Source organism: Pecten maximus, chromosome 8 (genome assembly GCF_902652985.1).
Source record: "Pecten maximus chromosome 8, xPecMax1.1, whole genome shotgun sequence".
In the NCBI taxonomy this organism is placed as follows: Eukaryota; Metazoa; Mollusca; class Bivalvia; order Pectinida; family Pectinidae; genus Pecten; species Pecten maximus.
The window spans coordinates 36,461,086-36,484,290 of record NC_047022.1 but is presented as its reverse complement, the minus strand read 5'-3'; the positions used below and the strand labels follow the sequence as shown (position 1 = coordinate 36,484,290).

Sequence of the window (23,205 nt, the reverse complement as noted above, 5' to 3'; positions counted from 1 at the left end):
GCCACTACTCCCTTCTGTATATCACTAACAGTTACAGATCTGAACGTCTCCGCCACTACTCCCTTCTGTATATCACTAACAGTTACAGATCTGAACGTCTCCGCCACTACTCCCTTCTGTATATCACTAACAGTTACAGATCTGAACGTCTCCGCCACTACTCCCTTCTGTATATCACTAACAGTTACAGATCTGAACGTCTCCGCCACTACTCCCTTCTGTATATCACTAACAGTTACAGATCTGAACGTCTCCGCCACTACTCCCTTCTGTATATCACTAACAGTTACAGATCTGAACGTCTCCGCCACTACTCCCTTCTGTATATCACTAACAGTTACAGATCTGAACGTCTCCGCCACTACTCCCTTCTGTATATCACTAACAGTTACAGATCTGAACGTCTCCGCCACTACTCCCTTCTGTATATCACTAACAGTTACAGATCTGAACGTCTCCGCCACTACTCCCTTCTGTATATCACTAACAGTTACAGATCTGAACGTCTCCGTCACTACATGTACTCCCTTCTGTATATCACTAACAGTTACAGATCTGAACGTCTCCGCCACTACTCCCTTCTGTATATCACTAACAGTTACAGATCTGAACGTCTCCACCACTACTCCCTTCTGTATATCACTAACAGTTATAGATCTGAACGTCTCCGCCACTACTCCCTTCTGTATATCACTAACATTTATAGATCTGAACGTCTCCGCCACTACTCCCTTCTGTATATCACTAACAGTTACAGATCTGAACGTCTCCGCCACTACTCCCTTCTGTATATCACTAACAGTTATAGATCTGAACGTCTCCGCCACTACTCCCTTCTGTATATCACTAACAGTTATAGATCTGAACGTCTCCGCCACTACTCCCTTCTGTATATCACTAACAGTTATAGATCTGAACGTCTCCGTCACTACTACCTTCTGTATATCACTAACAGTTACAGATCTGAACGTCTCCGCCACTACTCCCTTCTGTATATCACTAACAGTTATAGATCTGAACGTCTCCGTCACTACTCCCTTCTGTATATCACTAACAGTTACAGATCTGAACGTCTCCGTCACTACTACCTTCTGTATATCACTAACAGTTACAGATCTGAACGTCTCCGCCACTACTCCCTTCTGTACATCAATATTAATTTGATGTCTGTCACTTTCACAAGAAGATAAGCAGTTAAGACTATGTAGAGGTGTGACAAGAAGATAAGCAGTTAAAACTATGTAGAGGTGTGACAAGAAGATAAGCAGTTAAGACTATGTAGAGGTTCATCAAATTGTAATATGTTTATCCATCTACTACAGTCTATATGCAGTAAATAACTTTTATCATAACATTTATGAAAGATACTTTCAAACTGATGTTTAAATTGAATTTCATAAAAACAGATCTTAAGATACAAACAAACATCTGCGGTACTGATGACTTACGTTTTGGTAAATCTTTCAATGAAATGTTTAACAATTTATGATATATGGGCAGAATTTTGGTGTTTGGTATTGAATTGAAATGGAGTTAGTTCCCTTCCACTGAAAATCTTACAACTTTCTTTGCCAAGCTTTTGATAAATTCACATTGCTGTGTGAATCAAAAATTGATTTTTCATTGACCTCACTGGCAACAGAACTCCTGTCTCTATGATATTGAAATTCTTTTATTATAAATAAAAGATGTGATGACATATCTCTAAAGCTGATTCTGCATGAGTCGGTGAATCAGTTTCAACGGCTGTATTTGTACAATTAAATGAGCTTTCTGTGTATATGAGACAGCTTTATGGAATACTTACTGCCTCCCTGATGATGGGGTCTATGAGGTAATTGTAAGGACAAAATATTATGTCGGCATCCTTCTTCAGACTCCTGGTACCATAGTACGGACAAGCCTGCAAAGCAAGCATCAGTCTTCTCAAAATGCCAAGTTGATGATTTTCTGAGAAAAAAACTTTTGAATTTTTGATAAACAAGCAAACCGGGTATTGCTAAAGCGATACATATCCCCTATTAGCCTCCATTAAAGATAGCAACAGTCACCTTAGTGTTGACCCAAACACCCTCAAAATCTAACTTAGTGTTGACCCAAACACCCCTCAAAATCTAACTTAGTGATGACCCAAACACCCCTCAAAATCTAACTTGTCAAGAGATAGTATGGTTCTTTATCATTGTGTATCGCTGAAGTAACAATACAGGTAAGACCCCACCCCCCCCCCCAGATTCACAGGTAGGGGACTTATAAGTAACAATAGAGGTAGGACCCCCCCCCCCCCCTCAAGATTCACCGGTAGGGGACTTATAAGTAACAATGTAACAATACAGGTAGACACCCCCCCCCCCCCCCCCCCCAGATTCACCGGTAGGGACTGATCAGTAACAATACAGGAAGACCCCCCCCCCCCCAGATTCACCGGTAGGGGACTGATCAGTAACAATACAGGTATATGTAGACCCTAACCTAACAGGTGTGATTTTGTTACAAACACTTTTAAATCATATTATCTCTACATTCTTGATTATCCAGGGATTTATACTTTCATTTTTTGTCTCCTGGAGTGACGAGGAAATAAAAAGTACAGAGAATTGACTACAGTGATTGAGTTAAAGTCCTGATGTATAATAAGACATAGGATACTTCCTTACAGTCTTTGCCCGGCCCACATTGACGATATCCTCCAGATCCCACGCCTCTGTCAGTCCGAGGTCCTTGATGTAACCTTGGCAGGCAAACACCTTCTTTACACGGTCATTAAACTTACAGCCAGGACCCTATCAAAGGAATTTACATCATTAGTAGGACACTAAACAATTAACCAGTTTTAATACAGTTTGTGTTATGACACTAGATAATCACAAATTCACTCAGTGGTATATATGTAAAGGTTAAACTTATCAACAGTTCTGAGGTATATACCAAGGTTAAGGATCAGTTGAGCTAACAAAAATAAAGGTTTGAATTTACCAGGTACATTAGAATGAGCCGTATATGATAGTGCGGTCCGGTCAAGCGTGACGCTAGGGTAGTGAGTACAACACATGCATGTATGTTAAATTGTATTAATATAAGTTATTTGAAATGCTTATCTCGTTGATAAGTATGTATTTGTTAAGTATCTTTATCTATGTATATAATAATGTTGTAATTTTGATGATATTTATTGTAATAGCCATATACCGTTATATATAGGTGAGGTATTGGTCGAGTGTAAAAAGTACGGAAGCCGCGTAGTGTCATACTCGACTGTGTACTTAGTATGTATTTAGTCAGACTGGATTAGGTTTTCGTTGCATAATCGCTACTATAATATCTCATTTACTTAATTGCTTGCATTACTAGGTATTATAGTGTCTTATTTCATGGTCTATATTGCTAAATATGAATTGTTATTATATATCATGTCAATATTTTGTGTGGAATTGACCGTTTGATTGCTAAAGTGTGCAAGTTGGTTATAGCTGTTTTATGTATTATTTAAGCTTTCCTGAGGAGGAGGAGTAGGACCACATCTGGACTTTGCGGTGGATACGAGAAAATGAGGCACCATGACCTTCCCATACATCGGGTCAAGGTTAGCCACAGGTCATCCACACCTGGCAAGTCAAGGTCGATACAAGGTCAGCCAGAGCTTGCATTATGGAACTAGTAGTGGATACTAGTGTTCGGGAGATGCACATGTTACGCAGCATCTAGTTAACCGTCAGTAAATGCTACGGTTGGTCAGCGGTGTCACCGCACTGAGACAGTTGTCACCCAGTTGAGGAAGACTGGTTCTTTGTGTGTATGATTGATTCAGTTCAGACAGGAGTGGACAGCACACGAACTGTTATCTTGTTGTGTACAAGGACCATAGACTAATCCCCCAATCTCTGCCCAAAGTGATCCCTGTAGACTGGAACTATGCATTGTGCCGGCTTTTATATGTAGACATGGAACTTTTGTATGAAATCAATGTGTGAAAATATGTATTTGTATGGATGTGAAGAGTGGATGCTGGAGAGATGGCAGATATGTTTAGTGAAATGTACCTTTGTTAAGTGTAAATAAATTGTGTGTATTTGTGTAACTGACTGGTTTGGTTTGTTCATTTCTAATTATCTCTAACGACACTCGTCCCGCATTACAAGCTGGAAATTTTCATCGTCATTATTTTTTTTTTAATTCCACTTACTTGAACCTGCAATACTTCCATACCCTAATTTGTCAAACTGTTGATTTGATTTCGACCACGTCCTCATATATTATTAGTAACTTAACTTTGGATAACTGAAACTGCTTTTTACCCTGCATTCCGTGAACTAACTAATATTTATGCCCTTCCTTTCATATTCACAGTATTAATCCTACCTGGTCATCAAATGTAAATTAATTAACGAGAAAGCAATAACAGTTAGCGCCACCATCATAGTCTTACGTCCAGTAGTTCCTTACAGCCTTCATTCTTTCCCTTCATGTTAGACACGGCCGGATGAATACATGTATGTTCTCTGCTGCCGAGTATGGTCATTCTGTAATAAATCATACATTTTCTTAAAAATACTGTTGTATTAGGGAGATCCATAATGGCATATACTGTACCCTCAATCTAAGCCTAGCAGATGCATTACAACACACATATGAACTTAACAGGATGTTGTTTCTTCGAGAATTTCTCCAACTGCAGATTTTCCAATATGTTCAGATTCATTCTAATGTTAATGTGTCACAACAACAAATCTCTACATCTCCAGAAATTTTTTTTTTGAATTTTTGAAATCCAGTATAATCAAACTTCACCGTGAAATTGTGAATTTGCTATTATTGGCAACAGGGTTTCCATATCTAGAGTCAATTTTTCAATATTATATTATACATGTTTTGGTATTAAATGTATCATTATTAGTAAACAGGGCAAAATATTCCACATTCTGTATGATTGTTTTATTAGTGAGGGCAACACTGACCATTCAGAAATAGTGTAACATTATCTAAATATTTACTTCTGACGTTTACATCATGTTATACAAGGTGGCAAAATGTACCAAAAGATGCAGATTCAATTGTTTCTTCTCTTATTGTCCCTTACGAGAACTTGTAGTGGAAATGTATAATACAATATTTTGTGACGTTCATACCTTGCCTCCTTGTAGGCCGTCTTGCGTAGCTCACGTACAATCTGTGTTATCTGTTTGTGGGTTCTAGTTCCAAAGTAAATCTTCGGCACTCTATGAACAGAAAAATAATCCACATTATATAGTTTCCAATAGCAATTTATATCTCCTTGACATAGAAGGAAAGGAAGGGTATGAAATTTTTCTGTTCTAAATAAAAAACAAATTGAATACATTTTTAGTATTACTGTGTTGTAGATTAAAACTTGATTTTTTTAAATTTATTTATTGTGTTGTGTTGCCAGGGGAAAGGGATTTTCTTGATCAAGGTGAGGTAAAATTGTTTCACTGAAACAATTGGGGATTATATTAGGTGTAGCAGGTGCACGTGATGGTTAGAAATTTCTAGACACAAATATATTGAACAAACCCTGGAATGATATCTAAATTTGATATACACATGTATATATGCAAGATGTATGTGTCAGTGTAGTCATATTACCAAATAACATGTCAACAAATCATACCTGATACCTACTATATGTCTCATGTGAAATATCAACTCATATTTGTCGGAAATTTGGAAGTGTTAAGTAAAGTTTCGAGTCTCAGAAATGAACATTAATATGTTTGAACCTTAAATCTAATAAATGTACTCTACAAACAACATATGTAATTACTCTATTTGGTGGACTAGTAATAAAATGTTTGAAATTGTGAATAATAAAGTGATAATATATGTAGAAGCGTATATATATTTACGGTAAAAAGTCGGAGTAGGGATGGTGCATCTGTCATACAACATTACATTATTTAGAAACATTTATAATTTCCATCTTTCAGGAGTAAGAACGGCTTACAACTATATCGGTTATATATAATTGCATCGTTTAGAAACATATTTCAGTCTTTCTGACGAGGTAAAATGACAGAGGATATAAATATTTATTGGAACAGTTCAGTGATGTAGATTGACATGACTTTCAACTAGAATTATGACAGAATAAGACGTAAAATATGATCACATTCACTACAAAATCAATATTTGACATTTACATCCAGATCTTTTCCAGATAATCGTACAAAAAATAGATAATTTTCATCATTTCTAAGCAAGATGTAACCAAATTCTCCATATTTGTGATAACATCATACAACAGATACACCAGCCATCCCCTGAAGCGTGTGACAAGTGGTGACAGCCCGCTACATCCCACTGAATTATCATGGCCATCTTAACTCCTGGTAATACAACAGATAGGGAATCAAGCTGGAGACAAGCTGTTGTACAATTTAGGGAGAAGATTTAAGTGAGGATTCCTGTTTAGGTTTACACAGTCTTTTCTGGCCCTGGCTTTATCAACCCCTGTTAACTTAATTACACAGATAGCGTGATGCTGATCAAATTATCATTGGATCTAAATATAAGGAAAAAATAAAAGTTAAGTTTTTTTTGGTTTGTTTGTTTTTGGTTTGTTTTTGTTTAACGTCCTATTAACAGCCAGGGTCATTTAAGGACGTGCCAGGTTTTGGAGGTGGAGGAAAGCCGGAGTACCCAGAGAAAAACCACCGGCCTACAGTCAGTACCTGGCAACTGCCCCACGTAGGTTTCGAACTCGCAACCCAGAGGTGGAGGACTAGTGATAAAGTGTTGGGACATCTTAACCACTCGGCCACCGCGGCCCCTTAAAAGTTAAGGAACTTTCTTTATATTAAGTAAGCTTCCATATGAAATTTAAATACTTTGCATATATGTTATTTAAGGCAATTTTAATTCATGGAATGATCACCTTGTGTTAAGATAAATATGGGCTTATTCAATATAGACTAATTTGTACCTATGCTTTTTGGAAATACTATAGTGTTCCACCACTTATAGAATATATAGTAACCAGTAGATTACTTATATCAGTATATATATCAAAGTGTCTTTATGTTATAACTTTACAAAACAATTAACATAATGTTCTGATGTTACATTTGTAAAGAAGAATGTTAATTACTTGGGGCTCATGACTTCAATGTGCTGATCATGTTAAAGCTACGATCATGTTAAAGCTACGGAATGTGATTTGACAGGTTTTTATCTGTATCTCTGCCCCTGTAATGACCAGCAGTAATAACTGGTTTTACTGACAATATTAAGGCTATCTCCAGTCATCACTAGCCAAGCTATTCTAATCTTGTCAGCAGCCGAGGCTGGCTGGGATGAAGCACCAATTATAAGAGAGGTTGATGGATCAATTGTGTTTAATAGCCTGACAAATGTTAGAGAGCCCAGCATAAAAGACAAGTTTAACAGTATACTTTTACCCTGATAATTTAATCTGGTCTTGTCGTTGCTATTTCCTTTACTGTCTAGATGAAACGCAATATTTGAGGAAGTATTGGATGAGATGTTTAAAAGATCGACAGAAAAATGAGAAAACATCTATTTCCGGCTCAGGCTTCTCTCTCCAAATCTAACACAATTGGCGAAAATGAGGCCACCCGTTACACTAATTGTATTTCCCTCTTAATCCCTTCCTGGGCCATTACTATTCAGCTTCCTTAAATCAATTAGTCTATGCTCTTAACGAGGTTGATTTCATTAGAAATGTCATGAAATCTACCTCTTTACATGCAAAGTTGAACAAAACAAGATTCTGCCACGGAAAATGGTTTATAATACGACCCAGCGACTGATAAATACGGCTAACCGCAGTCAACGATTATTTGATTGTTAGCTGTATGAGGAATCATTGGGTTAAAAACCTGGCCACATTTAATACAATCAACGACATTGCGGTTTATTGTTCCGAAAAATTGACACATAAAATGGGTCAATAAAACTCAATTGGAAACTGTAAAGGCCAAAACTAACAGCAATCTGATCCATCAACCTTTATCTAAGATGACAGCCATCCCAAAAATCTCCTCAGAAATCTGAGTTAGCGAATGCTCGACTGGGGGATAGAAATCTAACTAGCTCAGCATGAAATATGCCACATTCTTTTTCTGCTGTTTATACCCTGTATCGGAGACATAAAATAGATTTCACCTCAGTTTTTACATCATCATTGATATTGTTTGTGACGGCTATCAATTGATTGGACAAGTCACTTTAAAATCACGAGGTAATTGTATTTGCAGCATGTTCCTGATTTAATACAGACACACAGCGCCTTTGATGTTATCAGGGAGGATAACATAAGCTATATCTAATTGTTACGGTGAATTAATTTATTCCTTTTATAACCTTCTGGTGAATTCCACTGAATGACCATTAGAATTCCTAGATGGTAACTTCTAAATAACTGATGCACATATGGCACCTACATTTAAACTGAGCCAGAAACATTAAACCCGACACATCTTGTTTCACATTAAATTAATCCTGGATTCTGAAACACCTACCCTGTACCTGACCAAAAGAAATATAAGCATTAAAGTTTATACCTCAATCTCCGACAAGAACATTGAAATAAACCGCTTGAAAAAGAAAACTGAACTAACTACAGTCAAACCTAGTTAACTCAAAGTCATCAGGATTGTGAAAAAGCTTCAAGTTATTGGAGTCTTCGAATTAACAGTTTCAAGGTACATTTATGGTTTGGTAAATGTCTTTAAAAATCAGAAAACACACCTGTTTGATTTCAAATAATAATTATACCAAAATTGTATTATCATTTATACTAAAAACGATATTTTTAATACAATATAACATTTTGAGAAATTTGGGAAAATATCAAATTGCACCAGTACTGATTTTGTCAAATTTTACTAATACATAGTTCGCCATGTTTTCAGCATTATTAAAGTAAACATCACTTGCTACAAAAAGAACACATTATAAGTGGTCTAAAATCATAATGTGCCCATAATATGCCATCCTGGTAAGATATGACTTGTTGCTAGTAAAGTTTTGAATTCGTTGTTTTAATCCTTTGAAAAGATCAAAAAGTTCCTCTAAATCAGTCAACGAAAGCTCCTTATTCAGGTGGCAAATCCTGGTTAGAACGAGTATTCATACCCTGCATGCACTGCACTCCGACAGGATATAGAAATCCCTCCTACTCAGGCTACAGCCGATAGTGTAGCAAGCCCCACACCGGGCGGTTGTATGTACACATATTTTTGAGTAGAATTTACATATCAATATATGATTCTGATAATTACTATCAGTATCTTAATTAATGTATCACTAATTCAAACAAGGCCTTTGTGTCTTTTTCAGTCAGTCTTTGTGTAGTATTTGGTTTTACGATATCATTTTAGCGCTTGAAATCACTGACATCTATTACGAAGCGTTTTAATGATCAAGATCGAAAAGAACAAAGATCTCGCACCTCTAGGCCTACGTGATGATGTTACATGTTTGAAGTGATAACGTTCATATTAGTTAGGTTTGGAAAATACTTTATGGCTTCGGAAATCGCGATGTTATCATTTACAAAATGTCAGAAAGCAGGTAAAAGAAACAAATTGTTTTATTTTTTCAACTTTATAAATTGGGAAACTTCATTGAAATTTTGGGAAAAAAACAAACATTTTTGGCATTGGGGAAACAGCCGATATTCTGCGGTAAAACGGGCCAAACAAAACCACTGGAATGGTTGTTATAGACAGGGGATTGTTATATAGGTTTGGTTTGGTTTATTTTGTTTAACGTCCTTTAACGTCCTATTAACAGCTAAGGTCATTTAAGGACGGCCTCCCGTGCTTGCGACATGCATGCGTGTGGTGAGTGTGTATGTGTGTTTTGGGAGGCTGCGGCATGTTGGTGTTAAGTCTCCTTGTGATAGGCCGGAACTTTTGCTGATTTATAGTGCTACCTCATAATGCCGAAGACACCCAGCAGGACACCCAATCCGGTCACATTATACTGACAACAGGCGAACCAGTTGTCCCACTCCAAGTATGCTGAGCGCTAAGCAGGAGTAGCAACTACCATTTTTATAGACTCTAGTCTGGTATGTCTCGGCCAGGGGACAGAACCCAAAGCCTTCCTCACAGGGGCGAACGCTCAACTAAAGGCAAAAAGTGAGGCATTGTCAAGGGAGACATTAGGAAGAAGAAAGCTGTTAAGAAAGAAGAGAAAAGATAAGATCCCAAATTTAGTCGCCTCTTACGATCATGCAATGGGGCAGCAGATACAATTCTTACACCCTACCTGCAGGGCACTGTTATATAGGTGATCACTAAGATGTGACTATAGATGTATATCAGGATGTTTATTGACAAAATTAAGATGACCATTAATGAACTCTGAGGTCTATCAAGGAGATGGTGTATGGGTATCTATCCTTTATGTGACCTTGAAATATTCATGTGACCTTGAAATATTCATTTTAACAAACTTGATAGGCCAGTACTGACCAGCTATAATGACCTCTGAACTTCTGAACCATTATAGTGAAGTAACAAACGAAGATGTCAATTATAATCACACCTGGTCTGAACCGTTATAGTAAAGTAACAAACGAAGATGTCAATTATAATGACCGCAGGTCTGAACCGTTATAGTAAAGTAACAAACGAAGATGTCCATTATAATCACAGCAGGTCTGAACCGTTATAGTAAAGTAACAAAGGAAGATGTCAATTATAATTACAGCAGGTCTGAACCGTTATAGTAAAGTAACAAACGAAGATGTTCATTATAATCACACCTGGTCTGAACCGTTATAGTAAAGTAACAAACGAAGATGTTCATTATAATCACACCTGGTCTGAACCGTTATAGTAAAGTAACAAACGAAGATGTCCATTATAATCACACCTGGTCTGAACTGTTATAGTAAAGTAACAAACGAAGATGTCAATTATAATCACAGCAGGTCTGAACCGTTATAGTAAAGTAACAAACGAAGATGTCAATTATAATCACAGCAGGTCTGAACCGTTATAGTAAAGTAACAAACGAAGATGTTCATTATAATCACACCTGGTCTGAACCGTTATAGTAAAGTAACAAACGAAGATGTCAATTATAATCACACCTGGTCTGAACCGTTATAGTAAAGTAACAAAGATGTTCATTATAATCACACCTGGTCTGAACCGTTATAGTAAAGTAACAAACGAAGATGTCCATTATAATCACAGCAGGTCTGAACCGTTATAGTAAAGTAACAAACAAAGATGTTCATTATAATCACACCTGGTCTGAACGTTATAGTAAAGTAACAAACGAAGATGTCCATTATAATCACAGCAGGTCTGAACCGTTATAGTAAAGTAACAAAAGAAGATGTTCATTATAATCACAGCAGGTCTGAACTGTTATAGTAAAGTAACAAACGAAGATGTCAATTATAATCACACCTGGTCTGAACTGTTATAGTAAAGTAACAAACGAAGATGTCAATTATAATCACACCTGGTCTGAACTGTTATAGTAAAGTAACAAACGAAGATGTCAATTATAATCATCTATAAGTTTTAATAGTATCATATATGTACGTGAGTGTCACAAACTTGTAAAAAAAGGCATAAAAAGCACTCCATCTTACAACCAGGAAAACAATTTCTTATTGTTGTCAGGGCATTAAGAGTTCCTCCGAAGATTTAAATATATTTGCTCATTAAAGAGAATCAAGTCCATTGTAATTTCAAAAATTCTTTTTTTTTTAATTTTAATTTCACGTATCATAATTTAAGATGAATATGTACTTGTTATTTAAATATTCATCTATGATTTTTTGGGCGATTAAGCAGATATTTTGTAATAATAATACCTAATTAAAAAAGATTGTTTTTACGGTATACTAAACATTAGAGTGCATACGACAGCCAGCAATGTTGAGCCCTAGAGACATGCCACCAACCTGCTAACACTCTCACTGCCCATAATCCTAGACATTAACTGTTAAATAACAGCATGCACCCACACAGATACACAGGGGGTCAACATTAATTTAACAAGTAAAAATGAATCTGTAACATATGAATGGCATATATAGTATTTCTTCACAGAGTCATAATTATGTGAAGAGTTATCATTCTTGGATGATAATCAGGCCAGTGAATACCAGGTGGACTTGCTCAGTGTCATGGTATAATCTCTCACATCACAATGTTAAATTGTGTATTTTTTCTGACTCATTTACACAAATAAGTATAAATGCCCCTGTGGGCTTGTCACATTGTGCAGATGACTGGCGCTTTAGGATGACGGAATGCCTATACTGGTTTATGGCGATCATTTGCACTTTTACTTCACCGTAATGTAGTGGGAAAGTTGTCTGATCCTGGTCAGTTTTTGTTCAATCTTACACTAAAACAATGACATGTACTGTACTCCATTCAGACTAAATCTCTCAGGATTTCTAGTTATCCCTAATACTTCACTATCATTTACAAATGATATATGTCCAGGTAACCTGTTTCCTTATCTGTGTACATGTTTTATTATCCTACAGATATCTAACGTTACCTACATGTACATTTGAGCTTTGTTGATTGAGGCATATTATCTTGACATAACTTTTATTTCAGAGCTACAAGAATTATCAGTACCTAATCATATCAAATGAAAAAAGGCAGACCTTGAAGACTGATATTGTTGTTTGTTGATCTTTAAAATGACAAAATTCTCAAATTGTCAAAATAGTTTAAAAGGAATCAGATGCAGCTGATTGTTTAACTTACGACAGCCAAATTGAAAAAAAATATGAATGAACATTTAAAGAATTTGAAAGTCTTATATAAATATTGCCAACAAAGCAGATTTCTTGTTTTATGTGATGTCGGAAAATTGTGTTTTGGTTTTTGATTAACTCGTGTGAAATTGTATGGCAAGAATAATGCATAGATGATATAAACTCTTAATAAACATGTTTGTTCTACGAGATACGTCAGGCCGACAAACATTCTCTTTGATGTTGGTCAAAGGTAAAAAAATGCAAGTCATTGTGAATATGTAATAGAGGTCAAAATTTTGTTCTTTGATTTAGGTTAAAGGCCAAATTGTAAGTCAGAGCGGTCTACATTTCAGAGTGACCTACTTCTGTAACAGTGACCTACTTTTGACAAATAACACATTGCCCCTCTTCAGTGAATGCAAGCCACAACCATGAAGTTCCAATGTCAAGTAGTGCAGGATATAAAGCCCCAACAAATGTTTTCTTTGATGTAGGTCAAAGGTCAAAATGAAGGCCAGAGTGTTGACCTTTATTTTGATATATTACACACTGCTTCACCTAGCAGGTGAAACCATGCCCAAGAAGTGCCAGTGTCAAGTAGTGTTGGAGATAGGTTCCAAACAAATTTTAATTTCTTTGTTGTAGGTCAAAAGTCAAAATGTAACTCAAGAGTTACTTAATATTTTACTCGACACACCATCTCACCTAGGTGAACTGACACCACAAGTATGAAGTACAAGTGTCAGGTAGTGACGGTGATAAAGCTCAGACAATTGCTTATTTCGATGTAGGTCAAAAGTCAAAATGAAGGTCAATGACCTACTTTTGACACATGACACCTACCCACCAAGTTATAGCCCTGACTAAATAGCCCTGACTAAATAATGATAATGTCATGAAGAACAAAATGCAACACAAAACTAAAGTACATCCCCCCCCCCCCCCCCCCCCCCCCCCCCCCTCCTCCTTGTTGGAAACTAATTAAGTTTAAGAGAGATCCCTTGAAACATGTAGATCTTCTGATAATAATCAATTACTGAAATAAACAAAGGACAACAATTTTTGCAAAATAAGTTGAATCTATGACGTTCAGGGAAAACACAACCTTATATCTCGACCTTAAAGCCATCCAGGTTTCAAAGAGGTTATTTGAAAAATGTGAGAAATATCCATCTGAAGAACTTACGGACAAACAGACGATGTCATACCATAAAACTTTCATCAAATTTTAACAGGCCTATTAAAACAAAACATTGCGGTGAATTAGAGTCCAGCCCAACTGGACCAAGATGTAGGTCAAAAGTCAAAATGTAGGTCAGAATGACTTACTTTTGATACATGATACATATATCTCTCATCTAGGTGAACTCATGCTCCGAGTATGAAGTTCCAAAGCAATGACAAGTAGTATAGGAGATATATAGAGCCCAGACAATGCTATGTGTAAGTCAGGTATAAAAATGTAAGTCGAAGTGACCTACATGTACCACCTAATGATCTTGTCAACTTGTGTCCCTAGGTATGAATGTCTAGTGACATGTAGACTTGTAGTGCAATTTTAATTGTGACTTCAGTTGGTTGAAGCCGGAGATGTAATTGGTACAGCCTTTTGGCCCAGGTACCTAAATTTTAATACACAGCTTGTAATCAGTACCTAATTATTTTTACCACAGCCAAATCTTATAATTGATAACAGCACCGAGAAAAGATTATACAAGAACTGCTGTAGAAAAGCATAGCTCGTCTTACAAATGTTTGTCAATAAATAGCAAATGATGTCAAAAACATGAAAAAAGCAGGGTTTTTTTCCAAAATCTTTCAGCTCAACTCTGGGATAGGACATTTTCACCGCACAGGGACCCTAATATCAAATATCAGTACCCTAGAACAATTATAAAGTGATGTATCAACTAGTACATGTACTACAACGGTCATCCATGGGACGATATATCGCGGTGTAAATGGCACGGTTCAGTTCACAGTATTTTGTTCCCACATCACAGTACACCCACGCTTTCGTCAAGTGACTGTTTAGAATTGAAAGAACCGCCTGCTTCATTTAAATCACATATATAAAAAATATTTTGGATTCCATGTAACTGAAACAGGTGGTGTTTAATTTATTTTATTGGTTATATGCAAAATAAATGCAACATGAGGTAGCAGTACTAGTGTACAGTAAAAATGCCCAATTTTGAAAAATATGGCACTATGTTTTAGATACCGGTATGTAAACATAGCCAGTTAACCCTACATATTACCTATACTAAAGTATATGTATTTGTAATCTATACAACATCTGCAATTTTAATACAGCTATGAAGGACAAGTAAACTTATTTTTTCTATGTTTTTTAGACTTGTGAATACCATGGTAACGAATTAAAAAAAACTTTAAAATTGCAAAATGTCATGATGTTTCACCCAAAATGACACAATTCCCTACACAATTTTTTTTCTGAAACCTATTTGAAATTAAATGCATTGTATCTCTATCCCAAAGACAGAATTAATCTTGTTTTCACATATGTTGTACATTCAGTTTTTCTGCAATCTTACTTTGATTGTGAGACAACATTTTTCGCTGTAGGCAAAACTAGATTTCTTGTGTAAACACACTTTCGGAAAATCCGGAACTAATTTATTTGTTTTAGTTTTAACAAATGTGAAGCCTGTATGTACTACTTCATAAAGAAAATACCAATTAAAGTGTACATTTATTTTTTCATCTTTTATGCATATATCATAATACAGGAGTTATTTGCTTAAAAAAATAATCACCCATGGCCAGACAGTCTTTCTGTGGTCTGCTACCCGATACATATCGCATCGTGAGACAAGTATCGTGATTTATATCATATCTTGTGGGAAGCGTATCATCGCAGCACTAAAGTTAATGCCTTTCGACACCATGTCCTGCACCAAAATTAAAAAAAAAAATCCAAGTCCAAAATATGTCAAAAAGCAGGATTTCCCCCTAAAACCCTATAGCTCTACTTCGGTAGAGAATATAATCCCACAGGGACCCTATAGCTAATGTCAAACCCTAGCACAATTATAAAGTGATAAATCAATGCCGTTAAACACTTGCACCAAAAAGTTTTTGTCTAAGTCCAAAATATTAGCTCTCCCTCTTTGCAGAGACGAGCTAAAAATCAACAGATCAAAATTTTCATTAATTTTCATTATGTAACTGTAAATTTACGCATTAAACCAAAAGTAATCTAAATGTTGTCTTCCGTGAGCCTATCAGGATGTGTAAGTATTGATTGCACATGATCAAGCATGACATGATCTCATTCTGACAGCCTATCATTATGTAATACGTTGGGAAAGTTCGCAGCTAGTCTGATCTGAATGAAAGTTCCCACGTTGAAATACAGACATGAGAAATCAAAATCATAAGGACATTGTATTTAAACACATGCATTGCAGAGATATTTATAAAGCATACTGATATCCCATGAGAGTGAAAACATTATACTTTCTAGGATATTGTATTGTTTTGCCTTTTTTGACCATTAACACAGGAGGATAAAGTGTTTCGTATTTCTACGAGTACAAATTTTTTGACTGCGGTTTTCTCGTCAAACCTGACCCTTGTTCAGGTACTCAGCCCTAGTTAAACCTGAACCTTTAAAAGATATTATGGTTGTAAGCAAGTGTATGAGGTTTCAGAACAATTGGATATATAATGAAGTTAGTAGAGGGAACCGAGGACATCAAAAATATATTTATATCGATCTCAGTTTTTTAGACCAGGTGGTTGAGACGTGAACTGGTACTTGAAGATGATGGTTGTGAGTCATGTATAATATAAGTATATGAAGGTTCATGACACTTAATGAATTGGATAGAGCAAGGACATCAAAACATAGGCTTTAATGTTACATATTACATTGTTTTTCCGACAATACACAAAATATATTTAAGCACATTTTACCTCAAAGTAGCAGGAATGAGTATATTTTTGAAAGCATATAATGTGTCACAAATCTTTAGTAGGCAGGTATATATGGCCAGTCAAACCCATTCAGTATGCAAGTTTACTCATTGACGGTCATATGAAAGTTTGGCAGGACAAAATAACATACATCTTTGTCCAATATTTCTAAACATACCCTAAGCATTACCAATGCTCAATAAGTAGACTAGGAGTGATAAAAATACTGGTCATATTTCTGAACAAACAAAATCGAAATAATTATCTTTAAGACCCTCCATTATTTTCATTTTCATTGACACAACCACTATTCTTAGGCCAATAATTACAATCTCACATTTTTCTCAGTCTTTCATTCCATTTACCAGAACTTTCAGCATGTCAATCTGTCATGGTCTGAGTAAATATGTCATCAAATGTAATAGTTTGAAGGTTAATATTTCTCTCCTCAAAATAAGATACATCATTGAATGGTTCTACTTGTAACCCTGCGCGTGAGAGAAACTGTGCATCACTCTTTAAGGCCTCAGATATTTTCTTAACATTTAAGCATGACAATAGATCAACACATTAACCTCAAGGCCAGTAAATATCATTACATCAGCTGTTCTGTGACAAAGTGAGAACAACAACGGACAACACACACCAAGCTGTGGCCACTTACATGTACTTCCTCTTGGTTGTGGACATCTCCTGTTTACAAGAACATGCACAGCACATGGTATTGTCAGCACGACTCTCTTCCCCTCCTACAGGAGGTGATACCTCATAGGAGATGTTCTGGTGGGTCCGCTTAGGCTTTGTCTAGGACATAATATTAAACTACATAAACTCCAATTCATTATTGATGGCTTCACAAGACAAAAAGTAACAAGTGCAATCAATGATTGCGAAAGCTCACCGGCGGCAGCAATCACACTATGCATTCATTTTTTATGTATGTATAAGCATGTCATTTTGAAATTGTACGTCACATAATATCGCTCCTAGACCTCTAATGGATGTATAAGCCAAATAAGAAGGGTGTGGACTTACAAGCTTTCCAAAACTTACCCCAAAAATCTTTAAAGAGGGTTTTTGTGCAAAAAAAATTAAGTCCACTAATTTAAATGCCAAACAAATCCCATTTTTTTTTCTGTGTGATTTTGCCATAACAACACTCCTGGACATCTAATGAATGCATAAACCAAATAAGAAGGGTGTGAGAGCATACTTTTGGACTTACTCACCAAAACTTTAAAGTGAGTTTTGGTACCAAAAAAGTAAAGTCCACAAAATGGTAAAATGCGAAAAAAATCACAAGTTTTTTTCTGCATGATTTTGCCATAACATCACTCCTAGACCTCTAATGAATGTATATACCAAATGAGAAGGGTGTGAGGTGTATACTTTTGGACTTAGTAGCTTTCCAAAAACTGATCCCAAAAACTTTAAAGTGGATTTTGGTGCTAAAAAAGTTAAGTCCACAAAAAGGTAAAATGCGAAAAAATCACAAATTTTTTCTGCATGATTTTGCCATAACATCACTCCTAGACCTTTAATGAATGCATAAACCAAATTAGATGGGTGTGAGGTGTATACTTTTGGACTTAGAAGCTTTCCAAAAACTGATCCCAAAAACTTTAAAGTTGGGGTGGGAAGCCGACGCCGACACCGGGGTGACAGCATTAGCTCCCGGTGAGCTAAAAACAGCAAATAAAAAAATATCTACAATCTGTACGTTTCCAAACAAACTGAAAGCATGCCACGTTTCGTTTTTTGTGAAAATGTTTATGTTTATTGTTGAAATTAATGAACACAGAAGATGCTTCAAAGGAATTATTGAAATATTTCATTTTAATGTGAATGAAAACTTTTTAAAAAAATCGCCCGTATCTGTTTTGTATCTATTAAAATGGCATAAAAAATACCACCATCACTCATCTATTTTTTCAAAAGAACCAACTAATTAATTTTATATGGCCTTACATTATTCATTTGAAATGTTTGTTCAAACTATCTGAAATAGGAGCAATTATAAGCAATCAGATTTCAAATTATCACTAGGTAGAAAATTGTTGTTTTTATTTTAAATAATCATGTTTTCGAACTATTTGCTGATTCAAACTGACTGTAAGTTTACTGTACAATAGCTACCAACCCACCTTATCAGAGTTCCCAGGTGTTTTAAACTTAGTAGAGGAGGAATCTTTGAAGTCACCATCATCACTGTCTCCAACAGAAATCAGATCAGCAGCAGCCTGGACCACTTCTGATAAGACAAGATAATCATTTATCAGAAAATCATTATTTAGAGTAATTTAAGTTATTTAATACAGCGGAGACAAAAATACACCTAAATAAATACAAAATCTATCATGCACATTTTCGGAGAAGGAATTATCAAGACTCTCGCTTTAACACAAATTATCGAATCTGATTCAACAATATGAACGACTCAAAGCATGAATTACTTTCACTAGCAGAGTGCACACAGATTTTTTCTAGAAATCACCAAGATAAAGAAAATTTCACACATTACCTATTTTGCCTTAATACCAAAATTTGAAGATGATTTTATAAACTTGTCTGAACACATTTTCTAACAGGCATGTCAGACTGTCAAACACAGAATGAAAAAGACTGCAAACAATGTCAGGATCTAGTTTGCTCATCAAAGCTTTGAGGCAACTCATCAGTTTCCAGTGCAATGATATTGATGTATAAATTAATGTATTTAAGTATAATAATATTGAAATTATTTATGCTAAACAATACAATAACATAAATATAATGTATATACCTACAAAATATGTGTCTAAGTTTACACAAATCATTTCAATCAAAACTTGGAAAATTGGACATGTTCTCCGAACATTTCAGATTAAAAAGAATTAATATGATTATTCTAATCCAGATTTTTTCATTGCATCATTTTTTGAGCCTTGTGGGTGTCATTTTTGACTGTTAGTAAATATACAGTGAATTACTAACCCTGAGTGGAAGGTATATCATCGTTTTTGTCCATGTTTTTTGGAGGGGTCAATTCCTTAGGTTTCTGACAGGTACAGTTTTCTGCAAAAGTAAACATAACTTTAATATTTCGATTCTGTATCACTTACCAATTATTTATGATCAGATTAAGACAAACATGTAGTTGAAATTAACATGTTTCAGACACTCAATCTATAGCCAATTTGAAGTATCCTAATACTGCATGTCAGGACAATGACAAGCATAATGAAAGAACTTAAATATCAGTGGAAAAATTCCTTTAACAATGAGAATCTAAGATGAAACAACCTGCAGTAAACAACTAAACTTGTTCATGGTTAGAACTATGACAGTCAAATCAACTTAAGAATGGCAAAAACTTCTTAACTGACTGAGGATTATCCTGATAGATTATGTACTTAGTAAAGGGACAATCACCCATAGACAGATTCTGCCAGATCATGTTGAGTTGAAAATATCACAGTCTATCAGATGAGATGATTTAGTAGATTAAACTTTGAAAATCTTTGAAGTTCTTACATCTGATCACAACATTAAAATGTTGAAGTAAAATTGATTATAAGATAGGTAAAAACATTATGAAGTCAAATATGTTTACACAAGTAAGAGGTCATGATCATATATCTTAAGATTGGATCTGGATGCTTTATTTCAAATTATGTTGAAATCCCAATACTGAAGTTCAAGAGCTCATACTTCAAAGGAAGTCTTTTAAATTCCTCACCTTATATACCTCAAGTCCATCGGTTGAGGGACAGAACACCCAGTAATAATTAGTTTTTAATTTTTGATTTTCACATTTTTCTCTAGAATTATTTCAGGATGATAAACAAATCATGAGATTCAGCTCTGAATAAATTAACAAAGGCAACTACATAGAAGGACTTACTTGATTCATCCGATACTGATGCTGAATGTGCTTCTTCTGCAATTCTTTTCTTTTCTAAACAAATAAATTAAACACATCCATGTTTAGATTGTCAGGTATTATTATGAACATTGTCTCTATATGGAGTCCTGGACTATATATTATATTCTGGATATGACTACAGTAACAGTTTGGGGTTCCTAATTATAAATATAAGATTGAATGTTAAAGGTATCTAACACCAAATGGTTATAGACAATGACGAATTACTGTTTTTGGCTCATCATCTGTCTTTTTCCTACTCTAAACTATCCTCCCCCCTCCCCCAAATCCATATCATTTTAAATGTCAGGTACCCTATATATACGTAGCTTAAATTTTGCAGACTAAAATAAGAATCCAAACACAAGAGATCTTTATCGGATTCTATATTTGTGTCAAACTGATCATGATCTCTCTCCTTTTCCCTTCTTTCTTCTTTTCCTCTTATATAATAATCTAATAACAAGAACAAATGGAACCAAAGTCTGAGAAATATCCCTCTGGTTCCTTTCAGACCAAAAATCTATATTGAATTGGCACAACTATGGACCAAGAGAACCTACTTATCTTGTTTGAGAAATGTCTCTCCAGTACTTTTCAAGAAATAGTGATAAAAATCTTCAATTCTCAAAATCCAAGATGGCTGACTGTTAGCCATTTTGTTTTTCTGATCAAAAATCTAAATTGAATTGGCACAACTAGGAACCATAGGGAACCTACACATGATGTTTGAGGAATATCACTCCAGTTCTTTACAAGAAATAGTGATAACAAGGATTGTTTATGAACAGACAGACGATGGACCACAGTCATATAGGGCGATTTGAATAGCCTATCATCTGATGATGGTGGGTTAAAAATGTAAAAGGTACAGATTTTATTCGTAACACAGTGGGTTTTTTTTATCAACAATCAGACTTTGCCTAGACATAAAGTTTAAAACCTTGAAACATCATAGAAGACCACTAGACCACAAGACCTGTATATTAACTTTAAGGATAATAAATAATTATGTGGATATATATATTAGCAAATTTTTCTTTATATAATTAGTCATCCAAACTCTACTATTGAACATTTTGTGACATGCACGGCATGATTGTCCAACAGACATAAGTACTGCTAAGGAAGGTACACTACAGAAATGATTGTTTAGATTTACCATATTCCGCTGTTTGCCAGGCAAGAGCAGAACATAAAAGGGCAAGACTTTTTCCACTTCCCGTTGGACTTTCCAATAAACAATTCTGTTTTCTCTCTACTCCCTTGATCACCTGAAAGTAAACATACCAACATAGATTGAAAAAGATATTATCCTTGTCAAGGTGAATACTTATAAGGTATATATACCGTGTCAACTACATATACTGAGTATCATATGTATTCTTAGATTTCACTACCAATACAGATGAACTTTCATTCTAATAGTATGTTAGATTTACTAAACAATTTACTTAATTTCACAAGAAAATAAACTCAAGTAACAGTGACATTTAAGTTTATTAATTACCTTTTCCATCATACTGAACTGGGAAGGATATGGTTTACATGGGAATAAAACTTGTACTCCATGTATCATCCTTTTTTCTTCTGCAGCCATGGTGAATATATGTGTTCAAAACGTTTACACATACGTCTGAAAAAACATACATCACAGGAAAATATCAGTTTTATTTTCTCACTTGGATCATAATAATAAAATCTGTATTAAACTATTCACAGGAAGTTCTGTGTCTGCAGGGTCCAGTATTAATGCTCCCATTTTCAGCTGAAAATCATCCCCCACTTAATCTTCCTAAAACGATGAATTCATTTCTCAATATTTACCAGAAAGAAATGTAGAGAATTTTCCCGGATTTTATGACAGGGTTCTACGTGCACTGAACCTATTTGCAACACTATCCACAGGGACACGTTACAATAATAATGTATGTATAAAATATATGGGGGGGTCGATATAAACATAACACATACATTATTATTGTAACGTGTCCCTGTGCACTATCCGACAAAAAATGACCATTTACAATAAATAACATGAGCTGAACGTTCCCTTCTATTAATAAGATTATTAATCAGAGGTATTTGCATATGAATTATTACGTGTTGTATTTGTTCTTTAATTTTTAGATCGTCAAACTCCTTTAAATAAATAAGTTTAACAGGTCCCCAGCCCAGGAAGTCAAGTGGTCAAAGCTAGCGCTGTAAACATTCATCGTAGCTACCCTTAAATTTCATTTGGGCGCGCACATGCCCAAAGAAAAACGAAATTATTAGGAACCTGCATGTGTAAACATCCAGTTTATCTGATGAACGACTAGTTAACCTTCAATTCGTTAACGCAGTTCGTTATGTGGGTAATTTCCTCCGTCAGCTATTTACGAAACACCCGCCATTTACAATATTTACACTTCCGGTCCAGATGTAAACGTGCCAGTGATTGGTTTAATACTTAGGGGCCCGTTGGGGGTATATCTAAACCGAAAGTAGAGACTAAATAACAATTTAAAACAAGAAATATCTTTTTTTAAAAAGATAAACGGCATAGTTTTAATGCTGGTGGTTATAATGTAAAACTGCAGGTGAAATAGATTAACGAACTAATGCGTTTCAGCACGGATACACAAAATTA

The 23,205-nt window shown here is 35.3% G+C and overlaps 1 protein-coding gene across 1 annotated transcript in view; it reads right to left on the bottom strand.

Annotated features, from left to right (window-relative positions):
- LOC117333374 (Fanconi anemia group J protein homolog) overlaps positions 1–22,974 on the bottom strand; it is a 51,483-nt gene extending 28,509 nt beyond the window's left edge. Inside the window, 11 exon segments of the mRNA XM_033892640.1 lie at positions 1,808–1,903; positions 2,658–2,783; positions 4,427–4,520; positions 5,127–5,216; positions 17,334–17,473; positions 18,814–18,920; positions 19,643–19,723; positions 20,553–20,606; positions 21,736–21,847; positions 22,084–22,209; positions 22,855–22,974. Of these exon segments, the coding sequence (XP_033748531.1) occupies positions 1,808–1,903; positions 2,658–2,783; positions 4,427–4,520; positions 5,127–5,216; positions 17,334–17,473; positions 18,814–18,920; positions 19,643–19,723; positions 20,553–20,606; positions 21,736–21,847; positions 22,084–22,173 (990 nt within the window). The 5' untranslated portion in view covers positions 22,174–22,209; positions 22,855–22,974.
- Between the last annotated feature and the right edge of the window lie 231 nt (positions 22,975–23,205).